The sequence below is a fragment of the Phaseolus vulgaris genome, chromosome 2, assembly GCF_000499845.2.
Source record: "Phaseolus vulgaris cultivar G19833 chromosome 2, P. vulgaris v2.0, whole genome shotgun sequence".
NCBI classification, from domain to species: domain Eukaryota; kingdom Viridiplantae; phylum Streptophyta; class Magnoliopsida; order Fabales; family Fabaceae; genus Phaseolus; species Phaseolus vulgaris.
Window position 1 is genome coordinate 17,527,006 of NC_023758.2, and position 14,416 is coordinate 17,541,421.

The following is a 14,416-nucleotide window of genomic DNA, read 5'->3' on the forward strand; positions in this document are numbered from 1 at the left end:
AGAAAGGATGCAAACCATGTCTCCTTTTGAGAGACTCATGGTAAATAGGCTTGATAGCTTTGCAGAGAATCAAAGGAACCTACATGATCTCTGTGTCAGTAATTTCCAAAGGATTGACAACAGGTTTGACAGCATGGATGCACGCTTCATGACTCTAGATGAACAGATCGAACCTGTCCAGAACCAAATCTTTGATCTTCAGTTTGCTGATGATGATGAATTAGGAAAAACAACCGGTTGATGTATCGAAACAACCGATTGTTTTTTATGGTTATATCAGTTTTTTCAATTTTCTTTCTTTCTGCTGTTGCTGTTTTAATTCTGATGTAATCAAAACAATTATCTTGTTTTATCTCTTCTTTTTGTCTATTTGTGAAGACAAATAGGGGGAGATTTATGCTGTTTGTGTGTTTGATTTCAGTTTTTATGTTTTTCTGCCAAACAGTTTGCTATATTTTTTAATGTTGTTTACCCTGATATTATGCTATGAATTTCTGTATTTGTTTCTGTGCTAACCAAATATCAGAAGTTCTATGCTTTGCTTAAAATTGTATCTTGCAGGAACTGCTTCAGATTCAATCAGGTACAACACAAGCATCAGGGATTTGTCTTCATCAAATAGGGGGAGATTGCTGAACCAAGTGGTGTTGAAGCTTTGAAGAATCCAAACCCTTTGAAGGATGTTGAAGCCTTGGCTGTGCTTGCTGTTGTTGTGCTGTCCTAGATAGGTTCTGGGGTAGTTTGAGTATTGTAATCCACCTCTTGATTGAATCCAAAGCATAGGCATTCTCAATCTTTCTGAAAGAAAAATGTTTTTCAAACTAAGTTAAAAACAACCGATTGTTTTGTCGAAACAACCGATTGTTTATACTTAGATGTTTTTAGAAAAGATTGAAAACTATTTTTCAAATGGTTGAGCTATTAAAACCAAAACAACCGATTGATTCGAGGAAACAACTGATTGTTTCTTTTGGTACCATAACAGAAAAACTGTTTTATCTTTGACTGAGCATTAAATAATTTAACTGCTTACGCTTCAGTCTTTAAATGCTTTGACCAATCCTTAAATGCAATTAAGAGTTTGTTAAGATTTGATAACAAACAACATCTTTGAATAAATTCAGAAAAACAGATTTGAGTAACAAGTTTTTGAATAGATTTTGCTTAGAGTTTGTGATTGATCAAAGTGTGTGGAATAGGATTTTGGCTTGTATTGATTTCAGATTATCTTCTGTAACAAGTGTAATCCTTGTACTCTGTTGAACAAGTTTCATTTGTGTGTTTGCTGAGATTTGTTGTGTGTTCTTGAGGGGATCAAGATCAGCAATCTTAGTGTTGGTGTGTTGGCCAAGAGAAGTGTGTGTCTTGAGGGGATCAAGGTCACTTTCTTGGTTGTGGTGTAAGTGATCAAGGTGTGATTGCTTAGTGGATTTTCTCAGTGGTTTCTGAGAAGACTGGATGTAGCTCTGGGTTTAGAGTGAACCAGTATAAACATCTGTGTGCAATCTCTCTATCATTAATCTCTTTAAATTCAGTTTTGATATTTGTTTGCTGGTATAAACAACCAATTGTTTCTGCGAAACAACCGATTGTTTTTCTGGTACTGCTGTTTTTTGCTTGTTGTTTTGGCAAACTGGATTTCTTATCAATTGTTTCTTGAGATAATTTCATTCTTGACTTAAAAGTTTGCGAAAACCCTCTTTAAACAATTCACCCCCCCTCTAGTTTAAAGCCATCCATTCTAACACTTCTGTCACGTGGCTTCTCTGACTTAAGCTCGCTAGCGAGCGCACCTCACGACGCTGTATCCCAGACTTAGGAGTATCCCAACGCGTGTTGTGGCCCTGTTGGAGTGCTGGCGCGCCCATTGGAGACTGCATGGGAGCCATCTGATGCACCCGTCTTTGAGTCACTTCCCCTGCGAGTCCCCTGAGTTGCTCACGTACCCTGCATGCAGACACCCCTCTGGGGCGTGGCCTCTTACAAGTCGTATCAGCCCTAGAGGGCATCAACGGTGGTGTGTTCTGCCGCATTCCTACACCTCATGCGCGGATAAGTCGTGGATAGGGGTTCTTACTACTGGTACTGAAGGTGTGGCTTTAAATCCACCTTCCTCAGCTATGTTCACTTCCTGACATACCGAGGCCCCCAGGCCCCTACCGTGCCGCCTCCTCCACGGTCACTCCTACCTGTGGGTATCGAGGGGTGGCACCATCTAGGCCAAAGCACGTTCTCAGGACAATTGGCTACGTCCTTGAGGTGGGCGACGCCCGTGACAGTCGAGGCCCAACAATGGTCGACGTCCAAAGCTGGCGACGCCCAAGGCCTGTAGACACCCGAAACGGTCAACACATTGACTTTCTTCTTGGAGACCCTGGTGGGTCCTACCACATGTTGACTTGGGTCAACGCCCGAGTTGTGAATATCAGCGTCTACACATTTTCTTCTTCCCCTTCTTGGCTCATGGCCATACGATACCATTTATAATGAGTAAGAAGAAAACAGACTTGGTGAAATTGTTGGAAGAAGCAAAGGAATGAGAGGAGAGGAGTTATGGGGTTGTTGTTAATAGCTTCTACGAACTTGAGAAGGTATATGCAGATCATTTCAAGAAGGTGCTTGGTGTTGATTCTTGAACATGAGGCAATTGGAGCATTTGTGACTCATTGTGGATGGAATTCAACTTTGGAAGCAGTGACAGTGACTGCAGGGGTTCCTATGGTCACTTGGCCTGTTGCTGCTCACCAATTTTTCAATCACAAGTTGGTCACTCATGGTGATCTTAATATAGATACTGACATCATCAGAATTATTCTTAAAATATGTACTTTTTAATATCTCATTTTCTGATTAAAAATTGGTAAATTTTAGAAGATAAATTTATTTATTAATTATATAATTTTAATTGTTAATTATGTAAAATTAACCGTCTAGTACTTTTATCTTTTACACGTTCTATCGCTATACATTATGTAAAAAAATTATAACTATAGTAACTCTTCTCTTCAATCATAAACTTAAAATATGTACTGAATCCTAAAATTGAATTTAACTTCTTACATCTCATCAATATTTTTTATATTCAGTAATAAGTACCTTTCCAATGAAACAATAAAACTACAAGAATTCAGAAAATTAAATTGCTATTTTGTATAAAATGAAAGTTTGAAGTGAAGAGCAATAATGTAAGATTTGAAAGGAAATATAGAAATAAACCGCAAGTTGAAATTAGGAGTTACAAGCACATGGTACTTCACTCACTTGTGAAAAACTCTCTCTAATATCACTCTTATTTAACATGAAATCTTATTAAGCACACACAACTTAATGAAATGTAATAGGAAAGGAAATTACATTATTTTAGTTGGTGAGTGAACCCAAGTCAGCAATTAAAGCATTCAAATCTGAGTTTGAAGATCCTCCTTCTGCCACAGCTTCCCTAGCTAGACGAGAGAGCATCTTAGCTTTGTTCCTCATTTGATGAGCTTTTTCCCCACTCATTATCCTTTTCACAGCCTTCTCCACGGCCTCCCATTTAACAGTATCCCCCACCCCTGCAGCCCATTTTTTAGCTCCAATAGGCACCCCAATTTTAAGGATCTCACTCACCAATTTCTCATTGAAAAACTGCTCATAAGCAATAGGCCAAGTTACCATAGGTACCCCAGCAACCACTCCTTCCAAAATTGAATTCCATCCACAATGAGTCACAAATGCTCCAATTGCTTCATGCTCAAGAATCAATACTTGAGGTGCCCACCCTCTTATAATTAATCCTTTACCTTCCATCTTTTTCTCAAATTCATCAGCTACCCATCCAACTCCATCTTCTTGTCTTTTCCCCATCACCCAAATGAATTGTTCCCCTGAAGCCTCAAGACCCGTAGCAATGTCCTTAAGTTGAGAATTTTTCAACTTTGTGGTAGTTCCAAAACATACATAAATAACTGAATTGGGTTCCTTTGTGTCAAGCCATTTTAGACACTCATGCTCATCAATGCATGCCTTTTCTTCTTTAACCCTGTTGGAAAGAAACATGGGGCCTATATGCCATGCTTTTCTTCCAAGAACATTCCTCAAATGATCTGCATAAACCTTCTCAAGTTCATAAAAGCTATTAACAACCATCCCATAGCTTTTCAAGTCTGATTCTTTTACTTCATCCAACAACTTTGTCACTCCTGAGCTTTCATCACTCATGGCATGAGGTGAGACCTGCATCCTTGTCATTTTAATCTCCCCTGGAAGGTTGGGAATGAGAAAGGGTTCTGAATCAGTCGAAACATTCTTGTAGGGCTCATAGAGTCCCATGCACTGGTTAGCACATATGGAGAAGAAGCTAGTCCCGTCGTACACAAGGCTAGGAACTCCAAGTTTGGCTGCTGAATCAGTTGCCCATGGGAACATAACATCAGCAACGACACAATTTGGACGCTGCTCAAGCAATAGTTGCTCAAATGGATATTGTAGTAACCCACAAGCCCTAAAGAATGCAGGAAATAAAGTCCCGGTAGTGAGGGAGTTAGTGTTTTCACACCCATTAGGTAGACCAGCCTCGGCACATGGGAGCTCGATTGTTTTGACATGAATCATGGTGCTGCTGGTTTTGGTTTTTCCTATGGCTTTGGTGATGAAAGGTGCGTTGAGGGGTGTGGTGATGATAGTGGCCTTCACACCCTTTTCAGCAAATAATTTGGCCATGTCAACGGTGGGAATGAAATGGCCATAAGCCAAGAAAGGGATGAAGAATACATGTAAAGAATGAACTTCATTGCTCATCTTTTTTAGTAGTAATCAAGTAACCACTATAACTTGGTAAGTAATAAGAATGAAAACACTAGGAAAAGAGTATGCCTTCTGGTTTTAGAGTGTGAAGTTTTTATAGTAGCACTCAAAAGTCATACCAATAAGTGTTGACTTTTGAGTTGTGACTATGGAAAGTATATGGGAAGAGGGGTTAGAAACGTGAAGTGGAATGGGGGTTGCGTGCAGCAATTGTTTCCCGAGATTTTATCATTGAATTTAAATAAAGAAAATTGAGGGCAGACATTTATAACTTCAAATTGTCAGAAATAAATTGAGGGGAATAAAAAAAAGAGTAAAACCAAGTTTGATATAGTAGATAAGTAGACCTCATTAAAAAAACAAGTGATGTATAACATGAATAATGTCCCACTTAGACTAGCTAGAAATTCATTAGTTGTTGGATTAGATATATGAATAATCAACTCTCTTTCTCTTTTCTATTTTTGATGTGTTAAACTTAGCTTCATAACTTCATTATCGTCTCCAAAACTATTGCAACCATAGATTCTTTCTAGATTAGTGGTCGAGTTGTCAAACAAGTGCTTTGGCTTGCGGACAACATTACACAGTACAACCTCAATATTATCGTCCCGACAATGTTCAATATTTCATTGGAATACTACATTTTATGCAATATTTAGTTACATCCAACTGTCACAAAACAAAATAAAACAGTTAGTTGTGGAAAATATTAGAATGATGGTTACAGATGCGAAGCATGTGAGAATTATCTCTCAACACCAATCTATCTTTGAAGAAATTTGCATATTAATTGCTCAGTGATAAAATTGTTTGTTTGGGTCATTCTGTTTGGGCAGTTCTATTTTGTTTGCGACGGTTTCTTCTTGCAACTCCATATGTTCTTCTGGCATCCCATATAAAACATGAAAATATTTTTTTATTCTTCTCGTGTCACTTTCATATTTTGGATTATATAATCCAGAATGGTATTTCAGATTATATAATCTGGAAGTTTGGATTTGATAATAGCTTCCGAACATGCATTTAAAAAAAGGTTTCTGGATTACATAATCCAGAAGTCTTTTCTAACTTTCAGATTATGTAATCCGGAAGCTAATCATGTATCTAAAAAAAGACTTCCAGATTATGTAATGCAGAAGCTAATTATGAATTTGAAAAATGACTTCCAAATTACATAATCCGGAATATTACATAGGAATATTTTTGGAAATACGAAAATTTATGGAGGTGGGAGAAGAACATATGGAGGTACAGGAAGAAACAGTCTTTGTTTGTTAGGCAAATTTTATTTTCTTTTTGGGCTTTTGTTTTCTTTCAATATCCATCCTTTGTAGCTTTTATATATCGTTTCTCTACTTTTGTTTAGAGCATTGTACACTCTTGTCGAATTGTCCTTTTTCTTCAGAAAACATATTTTCTTTTGCATTGTTGATGCCTTTCTCTTGAACCTTCTTGCTTCTTCCACACTGTTGTTTCATGTTCAGGGGTTTCATTCTTCAATTTTATTGTTCTTGAATCTTTATTTTTCTGTTATGGTATAAGAGCTCTTTTCCGTGAAGAGCTCTGTTGCATCTACTTTGATTTTTCTCTTTGTTCTTGCTTCTTTATTTAGATCTTTTTTTATTTCTGCAGTTTCTTTTAAGCAAGACTGACAACAAGTGATTTATTTTTGGGATTTTCTCTTTCTCTTATCCCTATTTGGATCATGGTTCAAGCTTCGTCTTTTATGGATGACGAGGAACTTACTCAAGGTTATATGTACTTCCATACAAATGAAAATCCAGCAACTCCTCTCGTTTACCCTATTCTTGATCCTCCAACTATCATTCTTGGAGTAGGTCCATGGTCATTGCTCCCAACGCAAAGAACAAGGTCGAGTTCATCGACGATACTCGTCCGTAACCAACAAAGTTCGATGAGGCCTTTTCATCTTGGACCCGTGGTAATGACCTGTTCATATCATGCAGTCTATGTTCCTATGTGACAAAGCCTTTTATGGATGGATAAAGCGGTGGATATATGGAATGACCTAAAAGTATGTTTTTCACAAGGGGATCTCTCCTGGATTTCTAAAATGGAAGCCTCAAGGTGATCTTCCTATTACCAAATACTTTAGTAAATTGAGAATCATTTTGGATGAATTAGAAAACTTTAAACCCGATCCCATTTACATGTGTCTAAAGAAATGTTCTTGCAAAGTTTCTTCTACTATAAAATCATTTCCTTTGTTGTTCAACAAGAACACCATCTAAACAGTAATGTCTTAGTAGCTAATGTCAATGTCTTAGTAGCTAATGTCAGAGTTCATTCCAACATTTTATTGAAGGGTTGTGATGTATACTAAGGTCTTTGGATTAAGCAATCCACCAACTCATTGCAGCCTCTTGGAAACTAAAGGTTTATAGGGTGACCTTTCTCTTTATGATCTACCTGATGGCCTTCAAACATATGGTTGAACTTCATCTCCTAGCTTAAGTAATCATCGACACCGATTGTCCCGTAGAAAGGGGGAAAGGTGATCTTAGGTTCCCTAGGTATATATTGGGATTTGTATTTATGATATCTAAGAAGTTATTGGTAATATTTTGTATTATGATGCCTACTATAGTCATCATGACTATGAGGAGGACTATGATGGTGAACACTTGGATGTATATGAGAACCCTCTCCATGTTTACTTTTATAACAATGAGATTTTCAATTTCCATCTATAATAAAATTGTTTTAAATGTCTTTTATTTCAGAAATATTTATTTCATGTTGGTCTAGTCTTAAATGGATATCTATTTGATTTTGATCATTAAGATTTCCATGAACACTAGAATGATGAGATGAACCAAACCACTCATGGTTGAATATAAAATATTTTCACAAGTGTTTGAAAAGTCAACTAGAGTGAATCCCAAAATTATTTTTTTAAAAAAAGATTTGTATAATTTTTGGTGATGTTAAGTAAAGGAATATAGAGTGAGAAGTTTTCAAGTTCACTCTCAACAAAGCGAGGTGAGTTACAATGGACTAATTAAGCACCAAGGTTTTCTTAGCCAAAGCTTACCTCAAATATGTCTCACAAAAGTTTCCTGAAGAAACTTCAAAACAATTTGATAGCAATAAAGTGTGTGTGTGGATGCGCAAATGAACAGACCAAAGAAAGGTCTATTAAGCACAAGAATAGGAAAACCATTAGTATCACAGAGACTTAAAAAGCAAAGAAAATAAAAGAAAGGAATAATACAAAAAAATAAAAGCAAAGAAATAAATGCAAGTGTAAATCTAGACAAGTCCTTTAGTGACAGTGCAATGAACACTTAGAGCTCAATAACACATTATCACACTAATGCATGAAAATTATTACAAAGTTTATTGGGATTTCCTTTGGAGCATTTTACCAAACACAGAAAAGTAAAGACAATTAGAAAACTACACAAAGTTTTGTGATATTAAAAAAAAATATTACAAAAATTGAACATAAGGTGTTTGGTGAAAGATCTTGGTTTGTATGGCTCGGTCTTTGAAGTGAAGTAATCTGAATATTTCTTCTCTTTGATCCTTCTTTCTCCTTTTGACAAAGAGTCTTGAAGACCAATGTGTGACCCAAAAATGGTTGAGCCAAAACACTCCTTTGTGTACCACTTGTAGCACCACCAATTCACCAAAACGTGTACCAATAGAAGCCAAGAAAGAAAGCAATAAAAGCTAAAAAAATTAAGTTAAACTCAAGAGGAATAATTTGTGACAAACAACAAGGAAAGATCAAGAATGACAAGCAAAAATTAAAGTTATTAATAAAAGCAAGCACAAGCAAAAGGAACCTATGAAATGCTTTAGAAAAGATTACAAAACAAAAAATTTAGAGTTGACTAACACAAACTGTTCTAGAATTTGTATAAATTTTTTCACAAAGTTTGAGGCTGAAACTTTTATGGTATATTCTCAACTCAGCAGTGATAATATGCACAAAAATTGAGGTTTATTGGATATGTATTCATTGAGAAATAAATGAAACAAGTTTATATAACCGCAAACAGATTGGCAGCATATATGCAATCTAGTTTCAGCACTGGCAAATTGTATTGTAAGAATTATGGTAATTTTTATACAACGAGTTTGAAGCTGAAATTGTAATCAGTGATAGGTAACATATGAAGCATAATATGGTAAAAGTTTCAAGATAAAACACCACAAGAATTAGGTGCAGAAAATTGAAAACCAAGAGCTAAAATTGCACTGAAACTATGTGTCAACAGTAAAAATATCCTAGCTTTTGTGATTTTAACTTTTTTTTGTAGTTGAGATTAGGATGTGCATTTTTTACTCGATGTTGTACATACAAAAAAATTTACACAAGATTTGGATGCTTGATGAGATCACAATAATTTCTCAAGACTAGATGAAAATCATAAAATTCTGGAAGCTGAGAAGAAACCTAAAGAAGTCAAAACACAATTGAACAAAACTTTAAGACAATTATTGGAAATGCATGTAGAATTTTACTAATCAACAAATAGCAAGTAGAAAGACTCAAGAATAGGAAAAATGAAAAGGTACCAAAGCATATACTCATAAATACATAAGAAACTTTTTATCAAACACTAGGTGTGTATTAGAACAAATGATCAAACATTTATCATGTAGCAAAAACACTTAAAATATTTGAACAAAATTAAGCAAAATTTGGACGTGACATTTGACATGCAAGGAGTATGAACATTAGACAACACCTTATGTACTTAGGTTCTAGTAACTAGAAAGAGGTGAGGCCAACTACATTACGGATTAGCCCTACCTTACGGTTCCACTGAAATGATATGTTGATGATGATGTCGCCGAGTTAGTCCGACCTTAGGGTTCGACTAAATGGTGTGTATAGTAGATACTTACCAGACACACCCCACCTTACGGTTCTTAATTGAAATAGAACTTGAGGTTTGCTGCATTCAACGTTCGTGGGATGCTTTCACCGTTTAGAGTTTCCAGCCAATAAGCTCCATTGCTAAGTAATTCAATTACTCAATATGGGCATGTCCACTTTGGGGACAGTCTATTCTCAATTTGATAGGGATGGGCTTTTCGTAGTACTAGGTTGGCAACCCTGAATTGTCGAGGTTTTGTTTTGTTTTTCTACCTCAACTTCACCCTTCTTTTCAATGCTTCAGAGTTTATGCGTGCGCGACCGCGAACTTCCTCAAGCAAATCTAAAATCATCCTTTTCCCCTTGTCAGATTCTTCGGGAATGAAGTTTAGGAGTCTCGGGGAGTTCTCTAACACTTCTACTGGTATCATAACGTCTGACCCATACACTAAATTGAAGGGTGTTTCTCTTGTTGTAGACTGAGGAATGGTGTGATATGAGCACAATATTCTAGGGATTTCTTTCGATCAACCCCCTTTTGCTTTTTCCATCCTTCTCTTTAGGCCCCTTAATAGGATTTTGTTGGCTAACTCGTCCTGGCCGTTAGTTTGGGGATGTTCAATGGAGGCGAAGATCTGCTTGATTCCCAATTCCGTGCATAGGTTTTCGAGTTGCCGACTTGCAAATTTGGTTCCATTGTCTGATACCAAGTGCTTGGGAACTCCAAATCGACATACAACATTCTTCCATACAAAATGTTGGATTTTGTGGGCAATTATCTGGGCAATCGGCCCAGCTTCGATCCACTTGGTGAAATGATCTATGGTGATGATGAGATACTTCATTTAGCGTAAGGCTAAAGGGAATGGACCCAAAATAATAATTCCCCAAGTATGGAAAGTCCATGGACTGGAGATGGACCGTAGTTCTTTTGGGGGCGCGTGGCTCCATTCGGCATGTTTTTTACATTGTTCACATCTTTTAACATATTTCACGCAATCATCCTTCATATTCGGCCAATAATACCCTGCTTGGATGACTTTGAGAGAGAGCTTGTCTGTCGATATTACTGCCACATATAACTTTGTGTAGTTTGGACATTATACGTATGCACTGGTCTCCACTTATACAAGTGAGGAGCGGATGAGTATAACCATATCGGACAAGGTGACCATCCACCAACGTGTATTGGCTTGCATTCTTCTTGATAATCTTCGCCTTCGTGGGTTCGAAAGGGAGTAGTCCATCATCAAGATATCGAACATACGGTGTTAACCAAGATATCAAATATAATTTAATATTAATATATTTGGTATAATTTTAATTTATTTCTCTCTTGTAGGATATATATCGTAAGATCGCCTACACTTTGCAGTTGATGATTAATGAATGTCATATTGTTGAGGATACCCCTGCTTGGGATGTGACACACATAACACTCATGTTAGCACGGGGAGCTACAAAAGAAAGGATTGTATATGTTAGGAGGTCACAACCTATTATTGAAGATGACCTTTTTTTTAGTTATGTTGTTTGTTATTAGTTAACACTTTAATGAATTTTGATATATAATGATTTGGTTGATATATATTCTATTTAACATTTATTTTTTGTTAATATATTTATGTAGTTTAATTTTACGTATTATGTTTGTTCCTTTTCATTACATAGTTGATAATCAATTATCAACAATTACAATTATTAAAGATTACTAAAATCTCACAACAATAATAAACATGTTAACAATTACTTAACATGTAAATAAAATTTGTGAGTTATATATGTCATTTAATGGTTATTATTTACAAAAATAGTTGCATACAAATAGTATAAAATAATGACAAAGATTAAGTACTTGGATAACAATGTGTAGACAACAAGAAATGTATTTGGATGGGACAATCATCTTGCAATATTACTTGCAATAATTAATAGTTAATATAAGTTATTAATATCATAAGATAACCTAATTAATTGAAAAATTATCATTACTATACCTGAACAAAATGATTTTCACATACGTTCTTCATGGAAATACTACAATGATGTCTTATATCAGATGGAGTTTGGGCTCTTAGTGGAAAAATAATGATTGATTGCTTAAGGAATAAAGAAACAACATAATGTTATATTGATTGACAATAACATATCCTATATTTGGTATATTAATCCACTTATATGTTGTTGCATGCAAATAACAAAAATAAAATGAAACATGATATATTATGTTATAGACAAACATAAGAAAAGTACTATAAATAGATTAGCATATTCATAACACAACTCACTAAGTTCTTTAAGAAAGTTCATGTGAACAACAACCCATGACCCCTTTCCCATACCCAACAATGTTTTACATGCACCACATCAAGTATATATGGATGGACCCTAAATGTAATTGATCTAAAAAGGGGATTGATTTCCTTACTCAAATGTCTTTCAATTGTCTTTTGCTAAATTTCCAAGTAGACGAACTATCATGTTGATAATGCATGACTTCCACATGCTCAAAATAAAATGAGTTACGCTTTGTTGATCTTGCACATTTATTACCGCACCCCTTTTTCTTCACCCTTTGTTTTGACCTTCTTCACGAGTGCACAAAATGATGTCATATATGACATTCAAATTTAACGGAGCTTACTCTTTTTATTAGCCTTGCTAGTAATGTCAACCTTTTTAAACCAATTCAAGATACATCATATTATGTTGAATAGAAAAAAATTATAAATGACTCCTCACATGAAATATCAGGAAAGTTTAATCACATCCATATGGCATGCATTGAATCTAGTGGTATGCTACCAACACCATATGAAGCAATTCATAAGCCTAAGGAAAACCATGAGTAGACCTAAGTGTACAACCACAACATACTTTATCAGTATAAGCTTGACTGAACTTTTTGTCTTATCAACAAACATCAACTTCTTATTATGTGTTAATCTATCAACATATAGATGACTTAATAATGTATTTGCCAAGTTGTGATTATGAGAGACAAAAACAAATTTCACAATCTATCATTCACCATCTTTCACAGGTTTCTCTCATAGCCCACATTTCATACTTCCACTAGCAGTTACTTTTAAGTCCTTTTTGTATCGTTTGTATTTACCACCTCTTTGACAATCTAACCGTGTGTATGTCTTCCTTATTATCTATTTTCTCTATCTAACCTTAATATTACAATAACAAATTCAAGATTAAAATCAACATTTTTTCCCCATTCCAACAAGTCAATCCGAATACTATAACATAATACACCATTACTATATGCTAATAACTTTACCGTATAAAAATAATTATATAATAATTACATTACTTTATTTGTTATGAATACATAATTACAATTTTATTGCCAACATTCATTATGCAACATCATAAGAGAATGAGAGAACGTAGTACATATCAACATTGTCTATAAAAAAAAATATAATATGGAAACAAACTTTAGTCTTCATAGTTAATATTGAATTTGAAAAACTCACTTAAAAATATATCATTAATTCGGTTTTGATATCGTCTTTATTCTTTCCAATGTGTAAACTTTTTCTATGAGGACCACTAACTTTTAAATTTCTTTACATGGTTCTTCTTTTTCAAACGAGTGAAATTTCATAGATTTTTTTTTTCAATTTTTTCTCACCCCTTTCAACTTTTTCCACTATTCTTACTGTGATAAACAAAATATTAGAGACAACTACGTTTTAAGACGACGCATATTCACATTTTTCAATAACTTATGACAACAAAAGCCATCTCTAATATAATTCTTTACTAATTATCTATAGAATATCTCATCTTAAGCAACATTGTTTAACAAATTTTATTACTAAAACAAAGACATTGTTCGTATAAATACCATTACTTAAGAAAATCTTGCTTTGAATAAGAAAAATAAATAAAAAGAGTATTTTAAGTATTTATCCAAGACGTTAATCTTAAAACTTGTAGCATTAATTAAATTAAGTATTCACAAGTTTGTGATTTTTTTACAAAGCACCTAAAATTGAGTAACATTATAAAACTTACAAAATTGAAAATAAAATAGATAAAATTCTCTTTTATTTATAGTTCTTTGCATCCCTTTCTTTACCAAAGGAACCGTGAGAGAAAAAAAAGAGAGGAGAGGACTACGAAAAGACTGAGAAAGAAAAAAGCAAGGAAGCATGTTCAGCAAATGCAGTGAAAAAAGAAAAGAAAAAAAATAAAAAGCGTGCACGAAGGGAAAGACGTGCAGTAGAAGGTGAGAACCGGGTAGTGCAAGGCACATACAGCCACTCTCACACGAAAACTGAAATTCCAAATTAATTATATATTTTTATTTTCCGGCACCAACCGAAAAACAATAACAATCAAAATAAGAAATCGTATTCTCCTTTTCGGAGAGATTCCATCGCAATACACACTCCACCAAACCAAAGATTGATTCCTCTCTCTCTCTCTCACACACACACATAAGTAACAAGGTGCTTTGAAAGAAAGAGATAGTGTGATTGATTGATCGAGAACAGAACGAAAATGGATGATGAAGTTGTTCAGCGAGTGTTCCATGAAGGAGGACGCGATTACTTCCAACAACAGCCTTCAACTTCTTCGTCTTCGTCTTCCATCCTCCAATCTCTCCCTCTCCATGTGGTATATATATAGCATGCAGCAATCTCATCTTCGCCTTTTTCTTATTCTTGCTTTCTCCATTTTCTCTCTCATATTATAGCTTTTGCGCGCAATTGCTTGCAATTTGGATTAACGGAGTTTGGTGTGTATGTATTT

At 35.0% G+C, this 14,416-nt stretch overlaps 2 protein-coding genes across 3 annotated transcripts in view; one reads left to right on the plus strand and one right to left on the minus strand.

Annotated features, from left to right (window-relative positions):
- Positions 1-3,203: 3,203 nt before the first annotated feature.
- Positions 3,204-4,855, minus strand: LOC137810830 (probable UDP-glucosyl transferase 73B6). The gene has a single exon (XM_068612292.1). It carries the CDS (start codon positions 4,777-4,779, stop codon positions 3,361-3,363), a length of 1,419 nt encoding a protein of 472 aa, XP_068468393.1. The 5' UTR covers positions 4,780-4,855; the 3' UTR covers positions 3,204-3,360.
- An 8,885-nt stretch (positions 4,856-13,740) lies between these two features.
- The window catches only part of LOC137810831 (uncharacterized), a 29,344-nt gene continuing 28,668 nt past the window's right edge, over positions 13,741-14,416 (plus strand). The window contains exon 1 of one of the 2 annotated variants that reach the window (XM_068612293.1): positions 13,741-14,281. In XM_068612293.1, the coding sequence (XP_068468394.1) occupies positions 14,165-14,281 (117 nt within the window). In that variant the 5' untranslated portion in view covers positions 13,741-14,164. The remainder of the gene's footprint in view (positions 14,282-14,416) is intronic. The other variant, XM_068612294.1, reaches the window with a different exon arrangement.